The sequence below is a fragment of the Camelina sativa genome, chromosome 15 (assembly GCF_000633955.1).
Source record: "Camelina sativa cultivar DH55 chromosome 15, Cs, whole genome shotgun sequence".
Taxonomy (NCBI): Eukaryota; Viridiplantae; Streptophyta; class Magnoliopsida; order Brassicales; family Brassicaceae; genus Camelina; species Camelina sativa.
Genome location: NC_025699.1, coordinates 2008500 through 2025566, shown reverse-complemented (window position 1 = coordinate 2025566; position 17067 = coordinate 2008500). Strand labels below are relative to the sequence as shown.

General features: G+C 36.8%; 4 protein-coding genes across 6 annotated transcripts in view; 1 reads left to right on the top strand and 3 right to left on the bottom strand.

Annotated features, from left to right (window-relative positions):
• Positions 1-1145, bottom strand: part of LOC104744683 (REF/SRPP-like protein At3g05500) — a 2671-nt gene extending 1526 nt beyond the window's left edge. The window contains exons 1-3 of the mRNA XM_010465773.2: positions 1003-1145; positions 548-772; positions 167-461 (exon numbers count right to left, since the gene is read on the bottom strand). Coding sequence (XP_010464075.1) covers positions 167-461; positions 548-772; positions 1003-1044 — 562 coding nt within the window. The 5' untranslated portion in view covers positions 1045-1145. The remainder of the gene's footprint in view (positions 1-166; positions 462-547; positions 773-1002) is intronic.
• LOC104744682 (protein RALF-like 22) lies at positions 4565-5400 on the bottom strand. Its single transcript, XM_010465772.2, has one exon. The coding sequence runs from the start codon at positions 5279-5281 to the stop codon at positions 4913-4915; it is 369 nt and encodes a 122-aa protein (XP_010464074.1). The 5' UTR covers positions 5282-5400; the 3' UTR covers positions 4565-4912.
• Positions 6995-11407, bottom strand: LOC104744681 (cell cycle checkpoint control protein RAD9A-like). Of its 3 annotated transcripts, XR_760670.1 has the most exons (12): positions 11201-11407; positions 10629-10748; positions 10429-10537; positions 9930-10181; positions 9724-9836; positions 9572-9636; positions 9078-9325; positions 8865-9000; positions 8579-8619; positions 8336-8493; positions 7977-8023; positions 6995-7887 (listed from the first exon to the last, which is right to left on the bottom strand). XR_760670.1 is itself a non-coding variant. In XM_010465770.1 (11 exons), exons 1-10 carry the CDS (start codon positions 11303-11305, stop codon positions 8372-8374), a joined length of 1311 nt encoding a protein of 436 aa, XP_010464072.1. In that variant the 5' UTR covers positions 11306-11407; the 3' UTR covers positions 7810-8023; positions 8336-8371. The 3 variants fall into 3 exon arrangements, 2 of the variants coding, with proteins under 2 accessions (XP_010464072.1, XP_010464073.1); XM_010465770.1 differs by having other exon boundaries at positions 7810-8023; XM_010465771.1 differs by having other exon boundaries at positions 7810-8023; positions 8865-8997.
• On the top strand, positions 13394-16970 carry LOC104744680 (formin-like protein 11). The gene is made up of 4 exons (XM_010465768.1): positions 13394-15405; positions 15502-15692; positions 15760-15995; positions 16082-16970. The coding sequence occupies exons 1-4, from the start codon at positions 13880-13882 to the stop codon at positions 16814-16816; spliced, it is 2688 nt and encodes an 895-aa protein (XP_010464070.1). The 5' UTR covers positions 13394-13879; the 3' UTR covers positions 16817-16970.

Below are 17067 nucleotides of genomic sequence, written 5' to 3'. Positions count from 1 at the left end.
TGGAACTCCAAAGGCTCGGCCACAGCTTTCTCCTCGGAGAAGATTTTAGAGATCCTCTCAGTTGGAACCAATGGCATGTACGATGTGACCCTGTACCCTTTCTCTGCAGCCTTAACGACAGTATCATTGTACTTCTCAGAGCAGAAAGCAGCAGTTGGTACAGCAACTTGAGCAAGCCTTGGGAACAGAGGAAGCTGGTTCAGCCTCTTCCAAGCTGAAACGGCACATTGCTCAGCTTTAGGCTCGTAGTTTGCATACAACTCCTTAGCGGCAGGCTCGTACTTGGTGTAGACGGATTTAGCCATCCCAGAAGCGGTTTCAACAACACCAGCACGTCGAAGCTCAGTGGCCAAGGCACGGGCCACAATGGGTGCTATCTGAGCAGCTGAGATAGCTTGAGCAGACACCTGTTTGACAACTGGTGGGACACGGCGATCAAGCTCAGTCACAGACATGTCAACCTGCAAATGACCGAAGACGGTTCAATACAAGACAAAGAGAAAAAACCACACAAGCTTTTACTGTATCTCTATGTTAAAGATTATACCTTCTGGTCCATGTATTTAAGGACCTCGACAGGAACGTCTTGGTACTTCTCGTAGACAGGACCAACAACAGTCTTTACAGCACCTTCAACAGATTCAACACCAGGTTTCAAAGGACCAGACTTGTCCTTGGCCTTAGCGTAAATAAGAGCAAAACCAAGCAGAGCTTCAACAGCAGCAGCTTGCACAAACTGCAAGTACTTCAACCTCTCTTTCTCTTCCTTTGTCTGAACAAAACATTCAAGAAATTAACAACATGCAATTAGCCCACAAAACTACGATCTGGACAATACCCAAATACATGTTAAGCAAAAATTACAAATTGAATCCAAAATTCCAATCACAGAAACGAAAAAAATCCAAGATTTGAGATGTAAATCGAATATAAACTAGAGAGATATATCGCAAAAATCGAATTGATTTTATTTGAAAAAGGGTTTGAGATTAAAGAAATTACCATATCGAGTTTAGGTTGATTGAGATCCGTTTGAGCAGCCATGGATGCAAAGAGGTTAAAGGGAAAAGGCGATTCGATTGGAGATTTGTTGAAGAAGTTTTTAAAAAATTGAGTTTTTGTATTGACGAACAAAACAAAGCAATGGTGATGAGAAATTATCGTAACCTAGATTTGTTTTTATATATAGTAAAGGAGATTCGCACGTGTAAGACTACGCGTGTAAGCGTGTGATCTAATTGGGTCGGTTTACGAGCGTGTTATTTTATTCGTTAACCATTCATATTCAGTGGGCCGTTGGCGACTTGTGGGTTAAGTAAACGCATGTTGCTAAGAAAAAGGAAACAATATAATTTTAAGTTATTTTTTATTACAATTATAGAAAATTATCAAAACGTTTCCAAAAAAATAAAAAAGTACAAGAATATTCTAGAAGTATCTGGAAGACTGATTCTAGTTCTTCTAACGATGGGAACTCTTTGACTCTTGATGAATGGAATTTTATTTTAGATTTCGAATTTACATAACCTTGTAGGACCTCTTGGTTGGTCTTATTATATAACCACGAATGTTATACATCATTATTATTAGACAAGTACCTAAAGTAACCATAGTGAAAAGGAGATATTTCATGTATTATCGACGGAAAATCGGTAATTTCATACCCCAGCTTAGGGGGTATGTTCAATTCCTACCCCATGTTTAATACTGTGCAAATTTATACATTAAGTTAAATAAATTTTAAATTAACAGCCTTTAACTCATAAAATTTGGTAAAAAAAATAGTTAACGACTGCTTATGTGGATGAAACGACGTTGTTTTGAGAAACAAAAGAAAAAACATTTTTTGTTAAAACGGCATCGTTTGTTGTTACTTTTCCTATTTCTTTTTCGAGTTCTTCCTCCTTCTTTCCCGAGTTCTTTGTTCAATTCTCGATTTAGGGATTTCTTCTCTTCTCTACATCCATAGTTCAATTGATTCAATTAGTAATGAGTATCGATTCTGATGTGTGTCTGATAGTAGAAAAGAGAAGAAATCTGCTTATGAATTATCTTTCGATGATTATTCTCTTCACCCAACGAACTTTTGATGACCTAAGCTCGTATGCGGAATCCAAATCGAATTTTGGATCAAATTCACCGATTTCAAACAAATCCAATATCGGCATAGCACCATTCCGTCAATGATTCGATTCCGGTTCACTCTCGGTGGAAGCTTAGAAGTTAGAAGGAGAAATCTTAAGATGCGGAGACGGTGGAGGAGATGGTAGCACCACCGTAACTTCCCGTTTGAATAGCTTATGTGAGTAGCAAAACCAAAAGAGATGAATGAGAGAAGAATCTGAAAAGTGATTGAATAAGAAAATTCTTGAGATTAAGAAAAACACAAACACTATCAATCTAACTAATCTCGATGTCTTAACTAGACACTACGTCCAGTCCAACGTCGGAGCGTTTCATGGCGGTTAAACGCCGGAAATATGATGATAGCTAACAAAGCCATATCAACTTTAGAGATTTTGAGTTTTGATCGATTTGTTGTAAAATTGCTTAGAGAACCGACAAGGAATTGATTAGTGGCATAATTAAAGAACATACAAAATTACTTATCTTAAATAGCTTATGAAAACATTGAGATAACAAATCTGAAATCATTGCTTACAGGAGTCCTGGATTTCACTAACTCCTGAATAGTTGTGTTTCTTCGTCGAGAGGTTGAAGAAGAAGAAAAATGGAATGATGTTGGATTTGATTTATTATAAAATAGCGACATCTCAACTCTAGTAAAGACATCGCTTTGGATGGAGATTTTGATTCTGAATTTTGTTCTGAAACGTGGCAGCCATGTCATCACGCTTTAACGGTGATTTAACATTGTTATGTCTCAGGTATGGTTTAGCACAAAATCATAAGTTAATGTAGTGAATTTTATTTTTTGTATGATTTGGCACAGTGCGATAGATCATGTATGAATTTAACATATGATATTAGTTGGGGTATGTAAAACCCTTTTTTCCTATTATCGACCCTACAAAAAAAGGTTAAAAAGCCCATTACATTACATTACGTTAACACCACCACCAAACAACAAAAAATACTTAAGTCACGTGATCATTCATGACATCCCGTGATTTGGCCAACTACACTTTATAAAAATTGCTGTTGAGTTTCTTCTGACATCCTGTGGTTCTCTCTGCAAAATAGCACTTTCTTGTATCTCTCAATTAGACTGGCCCTAACGTCACGCGAGCTGCCTATATATACTATAGAAGATAATTCTGAACTAATATCTTTTAGTGAACTTTGTAGGACAGAAAATAGAAATCGATTTGCTTGTTTATTATCTCGACTTGTCTATCTCCACTCTCTAGAATTAGTATTACTAACCAGTCCAAGCCATTTCGTCAGTGTCATGTTTAGTTTACATGGAATTTGCTGTTCTCCTCCAGTCTCCGTAACTTTTGGTTTGTAAATGTGATGAAACTAGAAAGAAAGTTAAAAGGGGTTTTTGGTCGTCGCGTGAGCTTATATGATAAGAGTCCATGTACAAACTCAATAAAAAGGCCCACTAAGCCCATATTGCGAGAAAAGGCCCAATAAAAAGGTCCAACCAAACGGTACGCATGTTGCGTGGTTGTTGTTGTTATAATTACATGTAGAAAGAGACTAAAAACACGAATCGTCTCAATTTCAAGCAAAGCTATATTCCCCAACAACACTATCGATGAAATTACTTAAACTTCTTATGAATGAATATGCTATAGATTTCAATTTCAGCACTAATACTTGTATGCCAAACTTGGTGTAGGGAAAATGGGAATTTGCAGATTCAAGTATAGTAATAGTAGGTAAAACTCCAAATGGTGTTCTTAAAAAATAAAATTATCAGCGACTATGAATGATTCTTGAGTTCTTCCGTTTATATTTCGCAATTCTAAATTGTACTGTTTGCCCGCCGCATCTATCCTTTTCATGAATGGAAAGAAGATAGTCCTCACATTACTTGTAGGCGTTTGTGCAATTTTTTTATAAGAGTCCTCCTAATTTATTCACACATGCTAAAAGACAACCATACTGTGCAAAGTACAATTCCTTAAAATAAACTTTTACATGAAGAAGTCATGCAACTTTTGTTTTTACAGAATATTACTCCCAACTTATCCTTCTTGTCTGTCACATTTTCATTATGATCCATCATTCGTTATTAATGTGGTTACTAATTCGTCTCATTAATGTCTATATAAATATCCAAACGACACATAATAATTGCATGAAAATATTAAAAACAAATACACAAACCGAAACGAAGGTTCGAGGAAAAGATAAAATTAATACTATAAGAAAGAAGAATGAGCGTGGTTAGGCTGTGATATGGTCCCATCATTACCTTATATAAGCCAACAACATGCCACCACAACAGCTAATAAAGGTTGTAAATTCAATCAATTCTGCTTTTTATTGATCTTCTTGTCTACAATTAACAACATTTCACTACTTAATTAAGTGCTACTAATAACAACAACACGGTCCACATAGTATTACTCTATATATAAATTGTCAAACCTCAGATTCAAATAAAATTAAATTAACGGTAATCAACACACACACACAAAACTAGGCACAGATCTCAAAATCACCCCACTTTTCGAACTAATAATAACTTAATTTTAATCTACGCAACTTTGAATTATTTATTTAAATATTATGTATATTTATGGAACAAACCAAAATAAAAAGTAAAAAACAAGAAGCAATTTTTTTTTGTTTTGTTACTATGATAGTTTCCAAATGTGTAAATCAATCAAACCCATATATCCCGGAAGAAAAAAATAATAATTAAAAAAATAAACACAAAAGAAGGAGGGCAAAATAGGAATTTTTAAGAGTGTGAGAAAAACTCAAAACTCATCTTTCAACGCCTGCACCTAGTGATGGCGCTGCATCCACGGCGGTAAGGATTCGCCTGAGCTCCACGCTGACAGTTGTAGTACGAAGCACCACGTCGAGAGCAAGGCACACTGTTCTTCCTCATCGCACCGTAGCTAACGTACTTCTTCTGCGCTAATATACGCCTGCTGATATCCGAATCGAACTCCATCTCTTCTTCCTCGGCTATGCACTCCGCGATCGATCCTTTGCATCCTCCGGAGAATAGCGACGACGACGAACCTCCGGCGGTTCTTACGAAATCTAGCGAATCTACGAAGTCGCCGCTAGATTCGACGGATGAGATTACGATTGCGAGGATCGCTATGACGGCGTAGATCGCGCGAGTGTTCATCTTTCTCCTTCTTTAAACCAAAACCTTCTCCGTGAATCAGAGTCTTCTTCGATTTCTTTCTTTTTGTTGAAATTTGTGTTTTTCTCTCTCTTGACTCTGTACACAGCTGAAGACAACAAGGTGGTGTGTAGCTTCTTATAACCTGACCTATTTGTTTAAACGGGCTTGTTTATGTATTGTATTAACGAAACTGCCATTATTCTTTCATTAAACTAAAGGAAATGGTACGCGTTTATTTATTTTGTTTATTTGATTTGATTATGAAATTGACTTATTGTTTTATTTGTTACTTATAAAATTACAATGTCTAAAGCTTTGAAATATTCGTTTTGGGTTTACTTTTGAAGTTTTGGATATGCTTTATTTCGTGCATCCACGACTTCGACTTTGTAGACGGCTTCAAATCAAATAAAAATATTAATCCCTATTGCAACATTATAAGAGCTTAGTATATTTTTAACAATGGACAAAATCTTCGTTATACAAATGATTTGATTATTGTGGTGGGGGAGTTAGTTAAATTATGTTATTGGAGAAATAATGATACTATTCCTTAACATGTAAATGTTCCACGAGTTTAGGCTCCATAATGGTGTTTACGTAATTAAAGGGTGAAATCAAGGGCATTGATAGACAACAGCTGGTCGACCGGTTTGTCTGATTCATTCTCTCTTTCTCTCTCTATCGGCCGAATGGTCTGAACTTTGGTTAGACAGACGGCATCTCTCTCTACCTCCCAAATCCATCCAACATTCCGTTAACGTCAACGCACGTTTTCTCCTCTTTCCGTTATTTTTTTTTTTTTTCCCGTCGCCCTTATACATTACTAGAAACATGATAGTTTATTAGTAATTAACAAATTATTCAATGACAGATTGTGTTTTTTAATTAGTTAACCTCTATTGTGCATAGATATGGTAAAGATGCAAACTTGGTCTTGTATGTGAAAAGCCAATGTAAAAGACATGTAAACCACTCTCCAAAACATTGTTACTACTAATTTACACACTCCATTCATGGGTAGCACTAAGCACTATTTCTCCGTTGACAATTCTTTTAAATAGAAACTAGAAACATGTATTAATGAAATCATATTACTTTTGACTAATGAGTATCCACATATAAATATACGATCATTTATGCGTGTTTCATAACGCTTTGTGTGTAGGAGTTTATTGATTTTAACTTAGGAGACCGTTAGATGATCCATCCTTATATCACATGAATTTTTATATTTTGATTATGAACCTGACAAGAATGAGTGACAGAGTCTTCTTTTTACTCATACTCCAAAGTTTTTAAATGAGAGCAACGGCTAGTTTATCTTTTTGTTACTTTTTAAAAAAATTCTTTCGGTTTATTTATTCTTTCTCCGGGGGATAACGTCGACGGCGTGAGAGAAAGAGAGAGGCGGCGCGTAACGAGAGAAGAAACCGTTAAGAACAAAAGTGGGACCCAAGCCACAGATCACCAAGGTGACGGCGTTTGCGCGTTACCAAGTTTATCCCCAAAAAAAACCAGCTGGCTCCTTTAACCGATTCTAATTGTTTCTTTTTATAAAATATTTGTATCATCCTTATTATATAGGTTTAGTATGATAATCAACGTTAGCTTTATTCGATTGTATTTTTTCAAACATTTGATAGATTACTACAATCATATGATGATAGTTAGTGTTTATAAAAAGCAATAATGATTACAACAAAAGACGACGACAAATGTTTATATTTTGTTTTCAAGAAACACAGCACGAGATTGAAACTTATCACACGGAAATAATTGATGCAACCGAAAATAATTTATGAATAAGAATATACATAAACACGAAAGTGTAATGCAAAGCTAAATCTCATTACTTTTTGTATGAGGCTATCACGAATAAGATACCAATGATGAGGAAATCAAAAAGAGAAGAAAAACAAAGATTCCAAGTTATGGAGAACCTCTTTCTCAACTAGACCCAACCTTTCTTTTTTAAAAGAGAGAGGTCTCTTTAAATTAAAAACGAAGACTATATTATTATAGCCAATTCCCAAAGTTTGATATTTCTATAAGATTATTATAAAAAGAAGAAAGAAAGAAAAATAATTTTATAATTGTCCCTTTATTGGACTTGTTCGCCATCTTTTACTTATTTAATCTTATAAAGAGAGATAGAGTGGTTGGTACCTTTGAAGAACATTTAGAAATTATGACTCATTTTATTCTGTCTCATTTGCTTTTTTATAGGGGATTCAATTCATGAAAAAACCTTCTCTCATAATTGTGTTTTCCTTTAAACAAACTGACAAAATAAAGGTTTGCGTTTGTATTTAAAACAATCATGGTCTAAGTAAAAAAGAGATGATAATGTATTTGAAGTTTGACATACATGTATGGGCACTTTTGTAAGTTGTGTGTTGGATGAAAAGCAAAAGGATGGGTGGAGTAAGAATTTATGTGTAGATGCAGAGATTCATGGTTTGTTGGCATTCTAGTTTTATGTCAAGTTAGATAGAGAAAGCAAATGCATAACAAACAAACATGACTGGAACAACACAGCACGCCATTCAGAAGTTAAGCCAAGAAAGGATCAAGTTTGATTGTAGTGGATGAAGCACCTAACACTACACATATATGCATATAGTGTCACCTTTTTCTTCTATTCTCTATTTCTATTAGAGATATTTATCAGAGATAGAGAGAGACATCTTACCGTAAATGTTCTGTTCTGTTTCCATGATCTTCTTCGGATCCCTTTTCCTGGAAAAAAGATGTACAATGAGGTTAAAGAGATATCAGATCTAGTTACGAACTTAAGAGTGACCCTTGTTTCTTGTTCTTGACGCACTAAATCGTGGTTTAGTAAAAGTCTACTTCCAGTGAGAACAAAAGCTAACCAAAAAAAGGATAACGAGAGAAAACAAAAGCTTAATCACATTTGAATAGTTTGGTGGTGCCAGTAGTGATATCATAAACTAGAAACATTTCTTTCTTACAAGCTAACCAAGAAAAGGTTGTATAGATCTTTGTATTACTTTTTGAACGAATGAGAGAGAAGGGTAGATAACTTACAGTTGAATGAGTTGAAGAAAACTTCAACGGAATGAGTTAATAATCTTCATTGTGAGGTGGCGTCGCCTCAACACCTTCTTCATCGTCTTCATCCTCATTTACATCTACCCAATTACTAGGATGGCGCTGGGAGAAAGTTTGGTTGTTCTGTACCCGTCCTGAGGAACAAGTGACAGAGACGTGACTCCCTTTTAAAATAAGTAACAAGACATGAGATAGACAAGGCTATAAAAATTCAGGTACCTTGGGATACTTCAGTGTGACCTATCTGTGTGGGACGTTGGCTTAGACAGAGTCAAAGATAACAAATCATACATGGAAAGAAGTATAGTCCCTGGAGCTATGTGATTTCGATATATGGAGCATGCTGAAATGATTAGTAGTTAAACAGGCTAGGAAATGCATCTTAGAAGCAAATTGCAACTACACAATTAGAAATTTCTAATTTAGTGTGGACTATGAATTAATGCTTCACAGCTGAACAGGCCAAGAAGTGTATGGTGATAGTGATTATGAGAGTGAAGGATACGAGTTAGGAGCTGCAGGAGCAGTATTCCCAGCTGGCCCGTCTTTTGATATTCCCATATCCCTAATTCTTTGGATATCCAAGTCTGGTTGTCCCTGAGCTTGTGGCCTATCCTCAGAACTCTTAGTGGCAATTCCTGCTACCCAGGATTGAGGTTTATAAGGTTTTAGTAATCAGAAATGATGATGAATACACAACCATTAGATTAGTTACTACCTGAAAGTTCAGACCAAACTCGTGTGTGATCAGATGGGTGCCCAGAGGCATTCTGCCTAGACCGTTCATGAGGCTGTGATCCTACTTGCTCGGCAGCATGACTACCTGTGGAATTTGCTGCTTCAGGAGGTTCTTGCGGAATCCCTTCCTGAAGTTGAGACATAAGCATTGTCGCAAGAACGAGTGTTGCATCAAAACTTGAGCTTGACCCATCACCCAACCCGAATTTTGGAGCCATCAATATTGGTCTAGCAACAACGTACATATTATGATAATCAGTAACAGATAAGATAGTTATGTAAAAGAGAAGATGGTGTTTGAATGGGTCATTTTAGCAAGCACACTTGATAAGCATGTACAATAAACAAAAATAAATAGTTATTATAAGTATGGGCCAGAATGAACTTCCAATTGAATTTAAAAGATACCAAGGGAACACAGGAAGATGCATATATTAAGCAGAATTCACAGGATACCAAAAGAATGGTTCTTACTCGCCAGATTTTTCGAAGAAAAGATGAATGTCGGCTTCACATCCCTCACAGAATGAAAGAAATGCCTGAAATTTATTGAAGATATTTGATCAACACAACAGAGGTGGAATGGGTAGAAATCAAATCAGGCTTCAGGTGGAGGAATGTTATACCTTTAGTTCCTTCAGGGAAAATGTGATGTCAACAGGATCACCTGCATGAGTATACTGTATAAATTCTTCTGATGGATCTATCCATAGCTGAGTGTGTAACAAAGAGTCGCCATCTGCAGTTGGAAAAAGTATTGTTAGCAGCCTTACACAGAAACCTGATATTAGCATTATTGTTAGCAGTCTTAGCATTATTTTCTAGTCCTAACCTTTGTTCGGATCCACATAGCTCCGGAACTCAACAGCTTTTCCACCTATTTCACTCGCAGCATCAGAGGGAAAAGAAGCTTGGTCTGTAGCAATTATTGTAATCTCTTGGAGGGATGACTGAAAGTTTCCAAGCAACTTGCTCAGATTTCGAGGATGAACAACTAAGGTACTTGGAAATCTACTCCTATCAAGCGACAGATGCTGTATATCGGGTTCCACATTGCAAGTAATCCAATATGTTTTCTTCATACCTGCTCAAATGATTAAATAACTCCAAATCAGGCTCCAAACCAATTAACATCATGATCGTAGTCCTCAACGTAATCAGTAAACTTCTAAAAGTTATCTAAGAGGTAGAGGTCTCAATAAGCAGCTCCAACTTAGATTATGCTATTATTAACAGGTCTGAAACATGCAACATCCAGATTTCACACAAAGTTACGAGAGAATGTGATGGTTGCAGATACAATATGTAAGAACAAGGGAATATGGCTTTACCACTGAAACATTCCAAAGTCCATTTGACCTTAGATGCATCATGATCTGGCAACTGCACACTCATGTGATCAATGCTCGCGAGAGGAGTCCTAAGAACAGAACAAACAGCCTGGGAAAAAAAACAATTAATATCAGCGACAACTCCTTAAATCAATGAACTCAATAGGCTTCCCCCAAAATTTCAGGACAAAAGTTGATACCTTCAAAAGTACACTGAAATGAGCTTGAGGACCAGAAACAGTACATACATCGAAGAAACTTGACTGAAATGTAATACACTGGTAGGCAGACCGTGAAGCATTTAAAGTGTGCAATGCCAGCTGCAAAGTTTTGACGAACCAGAAAAAATAAATTAGATCTCTATCAAAAGGCTAATAAAGCACTTCACAAATCTGAAGAGATACTAGCATCAAGTTTGTCTCGTAGCACCAGTACATAATTACAAATCTGATTTATATCTCTTTACTCCCTTCATATCCCAATTACTCAGAAGCATGTATGAATTATTCAGGTAGCCTACAAATATAATGAACAAAGCGTTCCCAAGATTCTTAAAGCAATTACCCAGAACAAACTCTTGGGGTTCTTAAGACACAGGAGACATATAATCCCAAACGCGAACAAAAAAAAAAACCCTAATCGTAACTCCAAATTGACGAAATCTAACTTATAATCAATCAAATTGCAATTTTCTCGCCAATTACTTTCCAATACTCAAAATTAGGGTTACGCAGGAATCGATGAGAGCCAACAAAACGAAAAAGGAGAGAACCTGTGTCGGCGAAGCTTGAACAACGAGCTCGTTGCCGACGCGTGCGAGGCATGTTATAGATCTAGCGAAGGTCTTCAGCGCATTGCCACTGATACTGAACTCCATCTCTCTCTCTCACACACTCCTTCCCTGAAGAAAAATAAACATAACCCTAAAAAAAGGAAATTGTGACGATTGGCGGGATTGCCATGAAATCCTGAAATCAGAGTAAAGCGCGAAAAAGTAATTAGAAAGGAAAAAGAAGAGACTGAAGTTTTATTTAAATGGGCCTATAATGGGCTTTTTAATGGCAAGCTTCAATTGGGCCAAAGTCTCGTATGGTGACGTCATTGACTAGTTCGGTGGGCATCCTTTAATTGGCATTGATTAGGTATACGGGACAGAATTTATAAGTTGTGAAATATGTTTGTCGCGTGACAGAGACAAATCTCGCAATTGTACTGTTTTCATTTACCCACACCACAAAATCAAATTAATTCAATTCATTTTTCGGTAAAAAAAAAAATAAATAAATGAATATTTGTCTTTTTTATTTTATTTTTCTCTCTCGCAAATGGAATCTACAATTTTTTCAATCAACCTCAAGAGCTACTACTACCACCCATGTGATATAATCTGACAATTTTTATGGGCATAGTATATTTGTATTTTAATTTTTGTTTGTTTCTCCAAACTATTTATTTACTTTATTCTCAAGACAAAGTAGGTACAAACAACTCTCTGTAAATACGGATGCCCTTCTTTTTTAAAATGCTAAATGTAGACAGAACATCAACTGATAAAACACTCTTTTGAATATAACTCTGAGAAACGCAGACAAAAGTTGTAACTTTCTGCAATCAACTTTTTATATATGACAAAAGTTAGATACTTTAGCAAAATATCATCCCTATATTATGGTTTTTCCTACTCTTTTTCCATTGGTCTTCTCGATACGTTGACTTATAATCCTTGGCTCCTAAACTCCTTTTTAATTTATTTGATTGACAAGTAAAGACCACATTTACGTGATCTCCGGTACAGTGTATATATACTAATTAGTTGAGAAAGTATAGAGTGTAAAAAGTATGTATAATATTCCAATATAAGAACTCATAAATTATAATATAAAATACGTTGAATATTGTTTAAGACAAGTCCATACAACTTTGGCCCCACGTATGTCAAAGTTGCTGACACAAAGTTGTTAAATGAACCGAATGGTTAAAGTGAAAACAACAATATATTACAAATGTTATTGTAGCGTAGAGGTCTAGTGATATTCATTCTGATATAAATTCCAACAAGTCGACATCTCAATGGTAAATCTTTAGATCTACTACTTTGATATATTATATTATTGGGGTGATAGATTGGATTGGAAACACAATTCTCAACCTCTGCATTGACACCGTATAAAAATAATGAAGGTAAAAAAAATGTTTCCAATCATATATAGCTCTCCTCATTTCGATATTACTTTCATTGTAAAGTGAAAACACATCATACAATTGGTTGGATACACTAATTAATTGTCATATAATTTGGTAGATCACTTGAAAAGCGCAATCATAAGCCATTTGCTATCTTTCTAAAAGTCCTTCATCATATCAAAATAATAAAACGTGTCACTCAACGAAATTAACATCATATCCTAATCCTACCAAACAATCTTTTGAGACCTATATTGTGAAACTATGATTAACAACTAAACCATCTCACTTTGGGAAGCTTTAGAATGTGCATATAGAAAAGGAACTTTGCCTATGATATACATTTCAATATTTCGTCACCACCCACCTATTGGTCTGATTTACCAGAATCTGATTTAAGTCCATAGTTTTTTTTTTAATTGAATTAATATACATCATAATTCTGGAAACTTCTCCAAACATTCATATCCGTTCCGTAAATAACCCATGAAAAAAAAACATATGAATGATAGAATGAGAATCATACGTATGTTGTTAGGTAGTATTACACACATTCATTCATATCAAACACAAGAATAAATTCGATACAATAAATACGAATAATAATTTTTATTGTATACTACTACTATTTTGCCTCATTAAACAATGGTGGGTTGAGAGGAACAAAGAAAGCTTGCACAGTAAAATTACCAAATGGTTTGAACAAGCCAAATGTGCCAACAATAAGAGGACCCACTCCACACCAACACCTTCACGCTTCTTTTCTATCTTCTCTCTTGCTTATTAGATTTTCTCCCTTTTTAATCTCTCTTGTCTCTTCCTTAAACTAAACTAAAAAGCTGTTTTTTTCTTCAAACTTTAAACTAAAAAAGCTTTAGATTGTCACTGCATTAATAATACTCTGCAAAGTTTTAAATAAGACATTTGTTCCTTTCTTCAATCTCTTTTTACTAATTTATTTATGTAGTTAGAGACTACCTAAAACGGTGTGTATAAATAGCAAAATTAGCACTGTTGTTTCTGTAAGGAGGAGTTAATGGAGAAAGAGGGTGTGTTACCATTACCATTACCAGTACAACTATAGTTGCAGAGTTCAGGGGTTCCTTGGAGTAGCATTTAAGTCTGAAAGGAAACAATTTTATAAAATAAAAAATGGAGTCTTTTCTAATAAATGGTTTCTTTTTATGATTTATAGAGTTTGATGATTTGTTTTTTCTTTTAACAGAGAAAAGATCTGAAAAAAAAAAACAAAACAGAACAAAAAAAGATGGTTTCTTTTCGTCAGATGTTTCTCATGATCATTGTAGTTGTGGTATCGTTACTACACTGCTGCAAAGTTGGATTCTTTTGCATTGTTGCTGATGCTAAAGAGCTTGATGATTGGAAGGTTTTAGTGGTGGAACACGGTGAGAGATACCGGACCCAAATCGGTAAATACGCCGGAGAAGACGGAGGAGAGAAGAAGAACAAGCTTGGGGTTTTGGAAAAGTTTCGTGCTTTACTCGATTTGATTAAACCCTCTACTTCCCGGAGAAGAACTCTCGCCGAGTCTGCTTCTTTATCTCCTTGGCCGGCGCCGGCACCGTCTCCGTTTCCAAGCGGTGGTGGTCCCATCGAGTCTCCGGCGTATCCTCCTGCTCCTCCACGACCGATTCCTCCACATCTCCGTCGTCCGTTACCTCAACGGACCCATCCATTGAAGCAACACGAGATTCAAAAGCGAAAACATGAGAAAGGAGGAACCTTTAAGAAGATTCTTGTACCTGTCGTTGTCTCTACAGCTTCTGGAATCGGTTTCGTGGTTTGTGTTGTTGGAGTGTTCTGTCTCTGCGTCAGAATCAAGAAAAGGAAGAAGAACGGTGAAACGCCGTCGTTTAAGCGTAAAAAGGGTAAATCTCAGAGCTCGACGAGGAAGGTTAGTGTAAACCCTACTCTCGATTTCTTGTACTTAAACTCACTAGGAGTTGACTTGGAGAGACAAAACTCTGTCAAAGAGATACAAGAAACTGATTTGAACGATCACAATGGTGGATTGCTTGAAGAAGAGGTAAAGAGAAGTATTGAAACAGAGACTTCACATGATTGGGACAATGCTAGTAAAGAGATTGTGTCGGTGCACGAAAACGATGATGAACAAACAGTAAACTCTGTTTCTGCTCTTCCTGTCGTTGTTATCAATGGACACGATGATACTTCAGACGATGATGAGTCTTTTCATTCCGTTGGTGTTGGCTCCTCTCAGCATTCAAATCCAAGATTGTCAAATGCTTCTTCTGCTTCCGGTAGTGTTAACGTTGGATCTTCTCAACGCTTCTCAGAACACAAATTGGATATTCCTGAAAGTTCCGGGAACGATTTCGGAATCACTACTCCACCACCGCCACCACCACCGCCTCCACCGCTTCCGCAGTTCACAAACAAACGTCTTCACACTCAGTCTACGCCAGAAACCACAGCTAATCTGCAGACGCTTTCATCACAGTTATGTGAAAAAATTTGTGAAAAAATTTCCTCGAAGCCAAGTCTTCCGATCAATGTACCAAATACACAAGAAGATGGTTCTAAATCTCTACCGCGTCCACCGCCGCCGCCACCGTTACCCACACAACAGCTTCAAGTAGCTGGAATGAACAAAACGCCTCCACCGCCATTGTCTCTTGATTTTACTGAGCGTAGACCATTAGGCAAAGACGGAGCTCCATTGCCTAAACTGAAACCGCTTCACTGGGATAAAGTCAGGGCTACACCAGACCGGACTATGGTATGGGATAAGATCAGAACAAGCTCTTTCGAGTAAGTTTTACAACTTTCTTTTAGCCTTGAGACACAATCATCAAAAGGTTTTCAAGAATGTGTGATTGATGTGTTGTCTTGTGGATGGATACACAGATTAGACGAAGAGATGATTGAGTCACTGTTCGGATATACAATGCAAAGCTCAACGAAGAATGAGGAAGGGAAGAGCAAAACTCCATCACCAGGGAAACATCTTCTTGAACCTAAGAGACTTCAAAACTTTACCATTCTCTTGAAAGCTTTAAACGCAACCGCGGACCAAATCTGCTCTGCCTTGGGAAAAGGTAGACTGAATCAACTCAAATCGACACATCGTGCACTTGATCTTAATTTTAGGTACTCTTTTTGCAGGGGAAGGCTTGTGTTTACAGCAACTAGAAGCGTTGGTGAAGATGGTGCCGACTAAAGAAGAAGAATTGAAGCTGTCTAGCTACAAGGGAGCGGTGGATGAGCTTGGATCGGCTGAGAAATTTCTCAGAGCTCTTGTCGGAGTACCATTTGCGTTTCAGAGAGCTGAAGCAATGCTTTATAGAGAAACGTTTGAAGATGAAGTGGTTCATCTCAGAAACTCCTTCTCCATGCTTGAGGTATTACGTACAGTGTTTGCTTTATATTCATTTACTGATTTCTTGCACTTCAAGTTACGGTAATTAACACAAAGTAACTTAACTAGGAAGCTTGCAAGGAGCTTAAATCAAGCAGGTTATTCTTAAAGCTTCTAGAAGCTGTCCTAAAGACTGGAAACAGGATGAATGTAGGAACCATACGCGGTGGTGCAAAAGCCTTCAAGCTCGATGCTTTGCTGAAGCTCTCTGATGTAAAAGGCACAGATGGAAAGACAACTCTGCTTCATTTCGTTGTACAAGAGATCTCTCGGTCTGAAGGAATCAGAGTTTCAGACAGCATCATGGGACGGATCATGAACCAGAGATCAAACAAGAACCAAACACCTGAGGAGAAAGAGGAGGACTACAGAAGGATGGGACTCGATCTCGTCTCAGGTCTAAATACAGAGCTACGTAACGTGAAAAAGACTGCAACGATTGATCTGGAAGGTCTTTTTATCTCGGTAACGAACCTGAGAGACGGGTTGGGGCAGTTGAGGTGTCTAGCGAGTGAGAAGCTGAAAGGGGACGAAGAAAACAGAGCGTTCGTAAGTTCTATGAGCTCGTTCTTGAGATACGGAGAGAAGAGCTTGGAGGAGTTGAGGGAAGACGAGAAGAGGATAATGGAGAGGGTCGGAGAGATTGCAGAGTATTTTCATGGAGATGTGAGAGGAGATGACAAGAACCCATTGAGGATATTTGTGATTGTAAGGGATTTCTTGGGGATGTTGGATCATGTTTGTAGAGAATTGAGGTGTTTTAGGGTTCCCAATAGCCCTAGCCCTTTGGCTCCGTTTCGATGAGGAATGTTGACTGTGTTTGATTGTTTGGTTTCTGTAGGATTTTTTATATATATATGAATTTTGTTGAGTTGTTTATTGATAAACAGAGAAAGGTTATGGGGTTTTCTGTGGATAAAGAATCAGACTTTGAGTCTATAGAAGGTTATGTGAAGATCGGAAGATATATATGGATTTGTATAATAATATGTATCATATGTTTAAAGCATGAGAGACTATGCTGATAACTTCTAGTTTCAAGGTATTGAATATTG

Coding starts and splice junctions, on each gene's coding strand:
- LOC104744682 (XM_010465772.2), bottom strand. CDS start 5,281: ATGAACACTCGCGCGATCTACGCCGTCATAGCGATCCTCGCAATCGTA.
- LOC104744681 (XM_010465770.1), bottom strand. CDS start 11,305: ATGGAGTTCAGTATCAGTGGCAATGCGCTGAAGACCTTCGCTAGATCT. Junction 9,326..9,571: donor TTCTTCGAAAAATCTGGCGA/GTAAGAACCATT, acceptor CGTTGTTGCTAG/ACCAATATTGATGGCTCCAA. Junction 9,001..9,077: donor AGTTTGGTCTGAACTTTCAG/GTAGTAACTAAT, acceptor AATCCTGGGTAG/CAGGAATTGCCACTAAGAGT.
- LOC104744680 (XM_010465768.1), top strand. CDS start 13,880: ATGGTTTCTTTTCGTCAGATGTTTCTCATGATCATTGTAGTTGTGGTA. Junction 15,406..15,501: donor ATCAGAACAAGCTCTTTCGA/GTAAGTTTTACA, acceptor ATGGATACACAG/ATTAGACGAAGAGATGATTG. Junction 15,693..15,759: donor CTGCTCTGCCTTGGGAAAAG/GTAGACTGAATC, acceptor CTCTTTTTGCAG/GGGAAGGCTTGTGTTTACAG.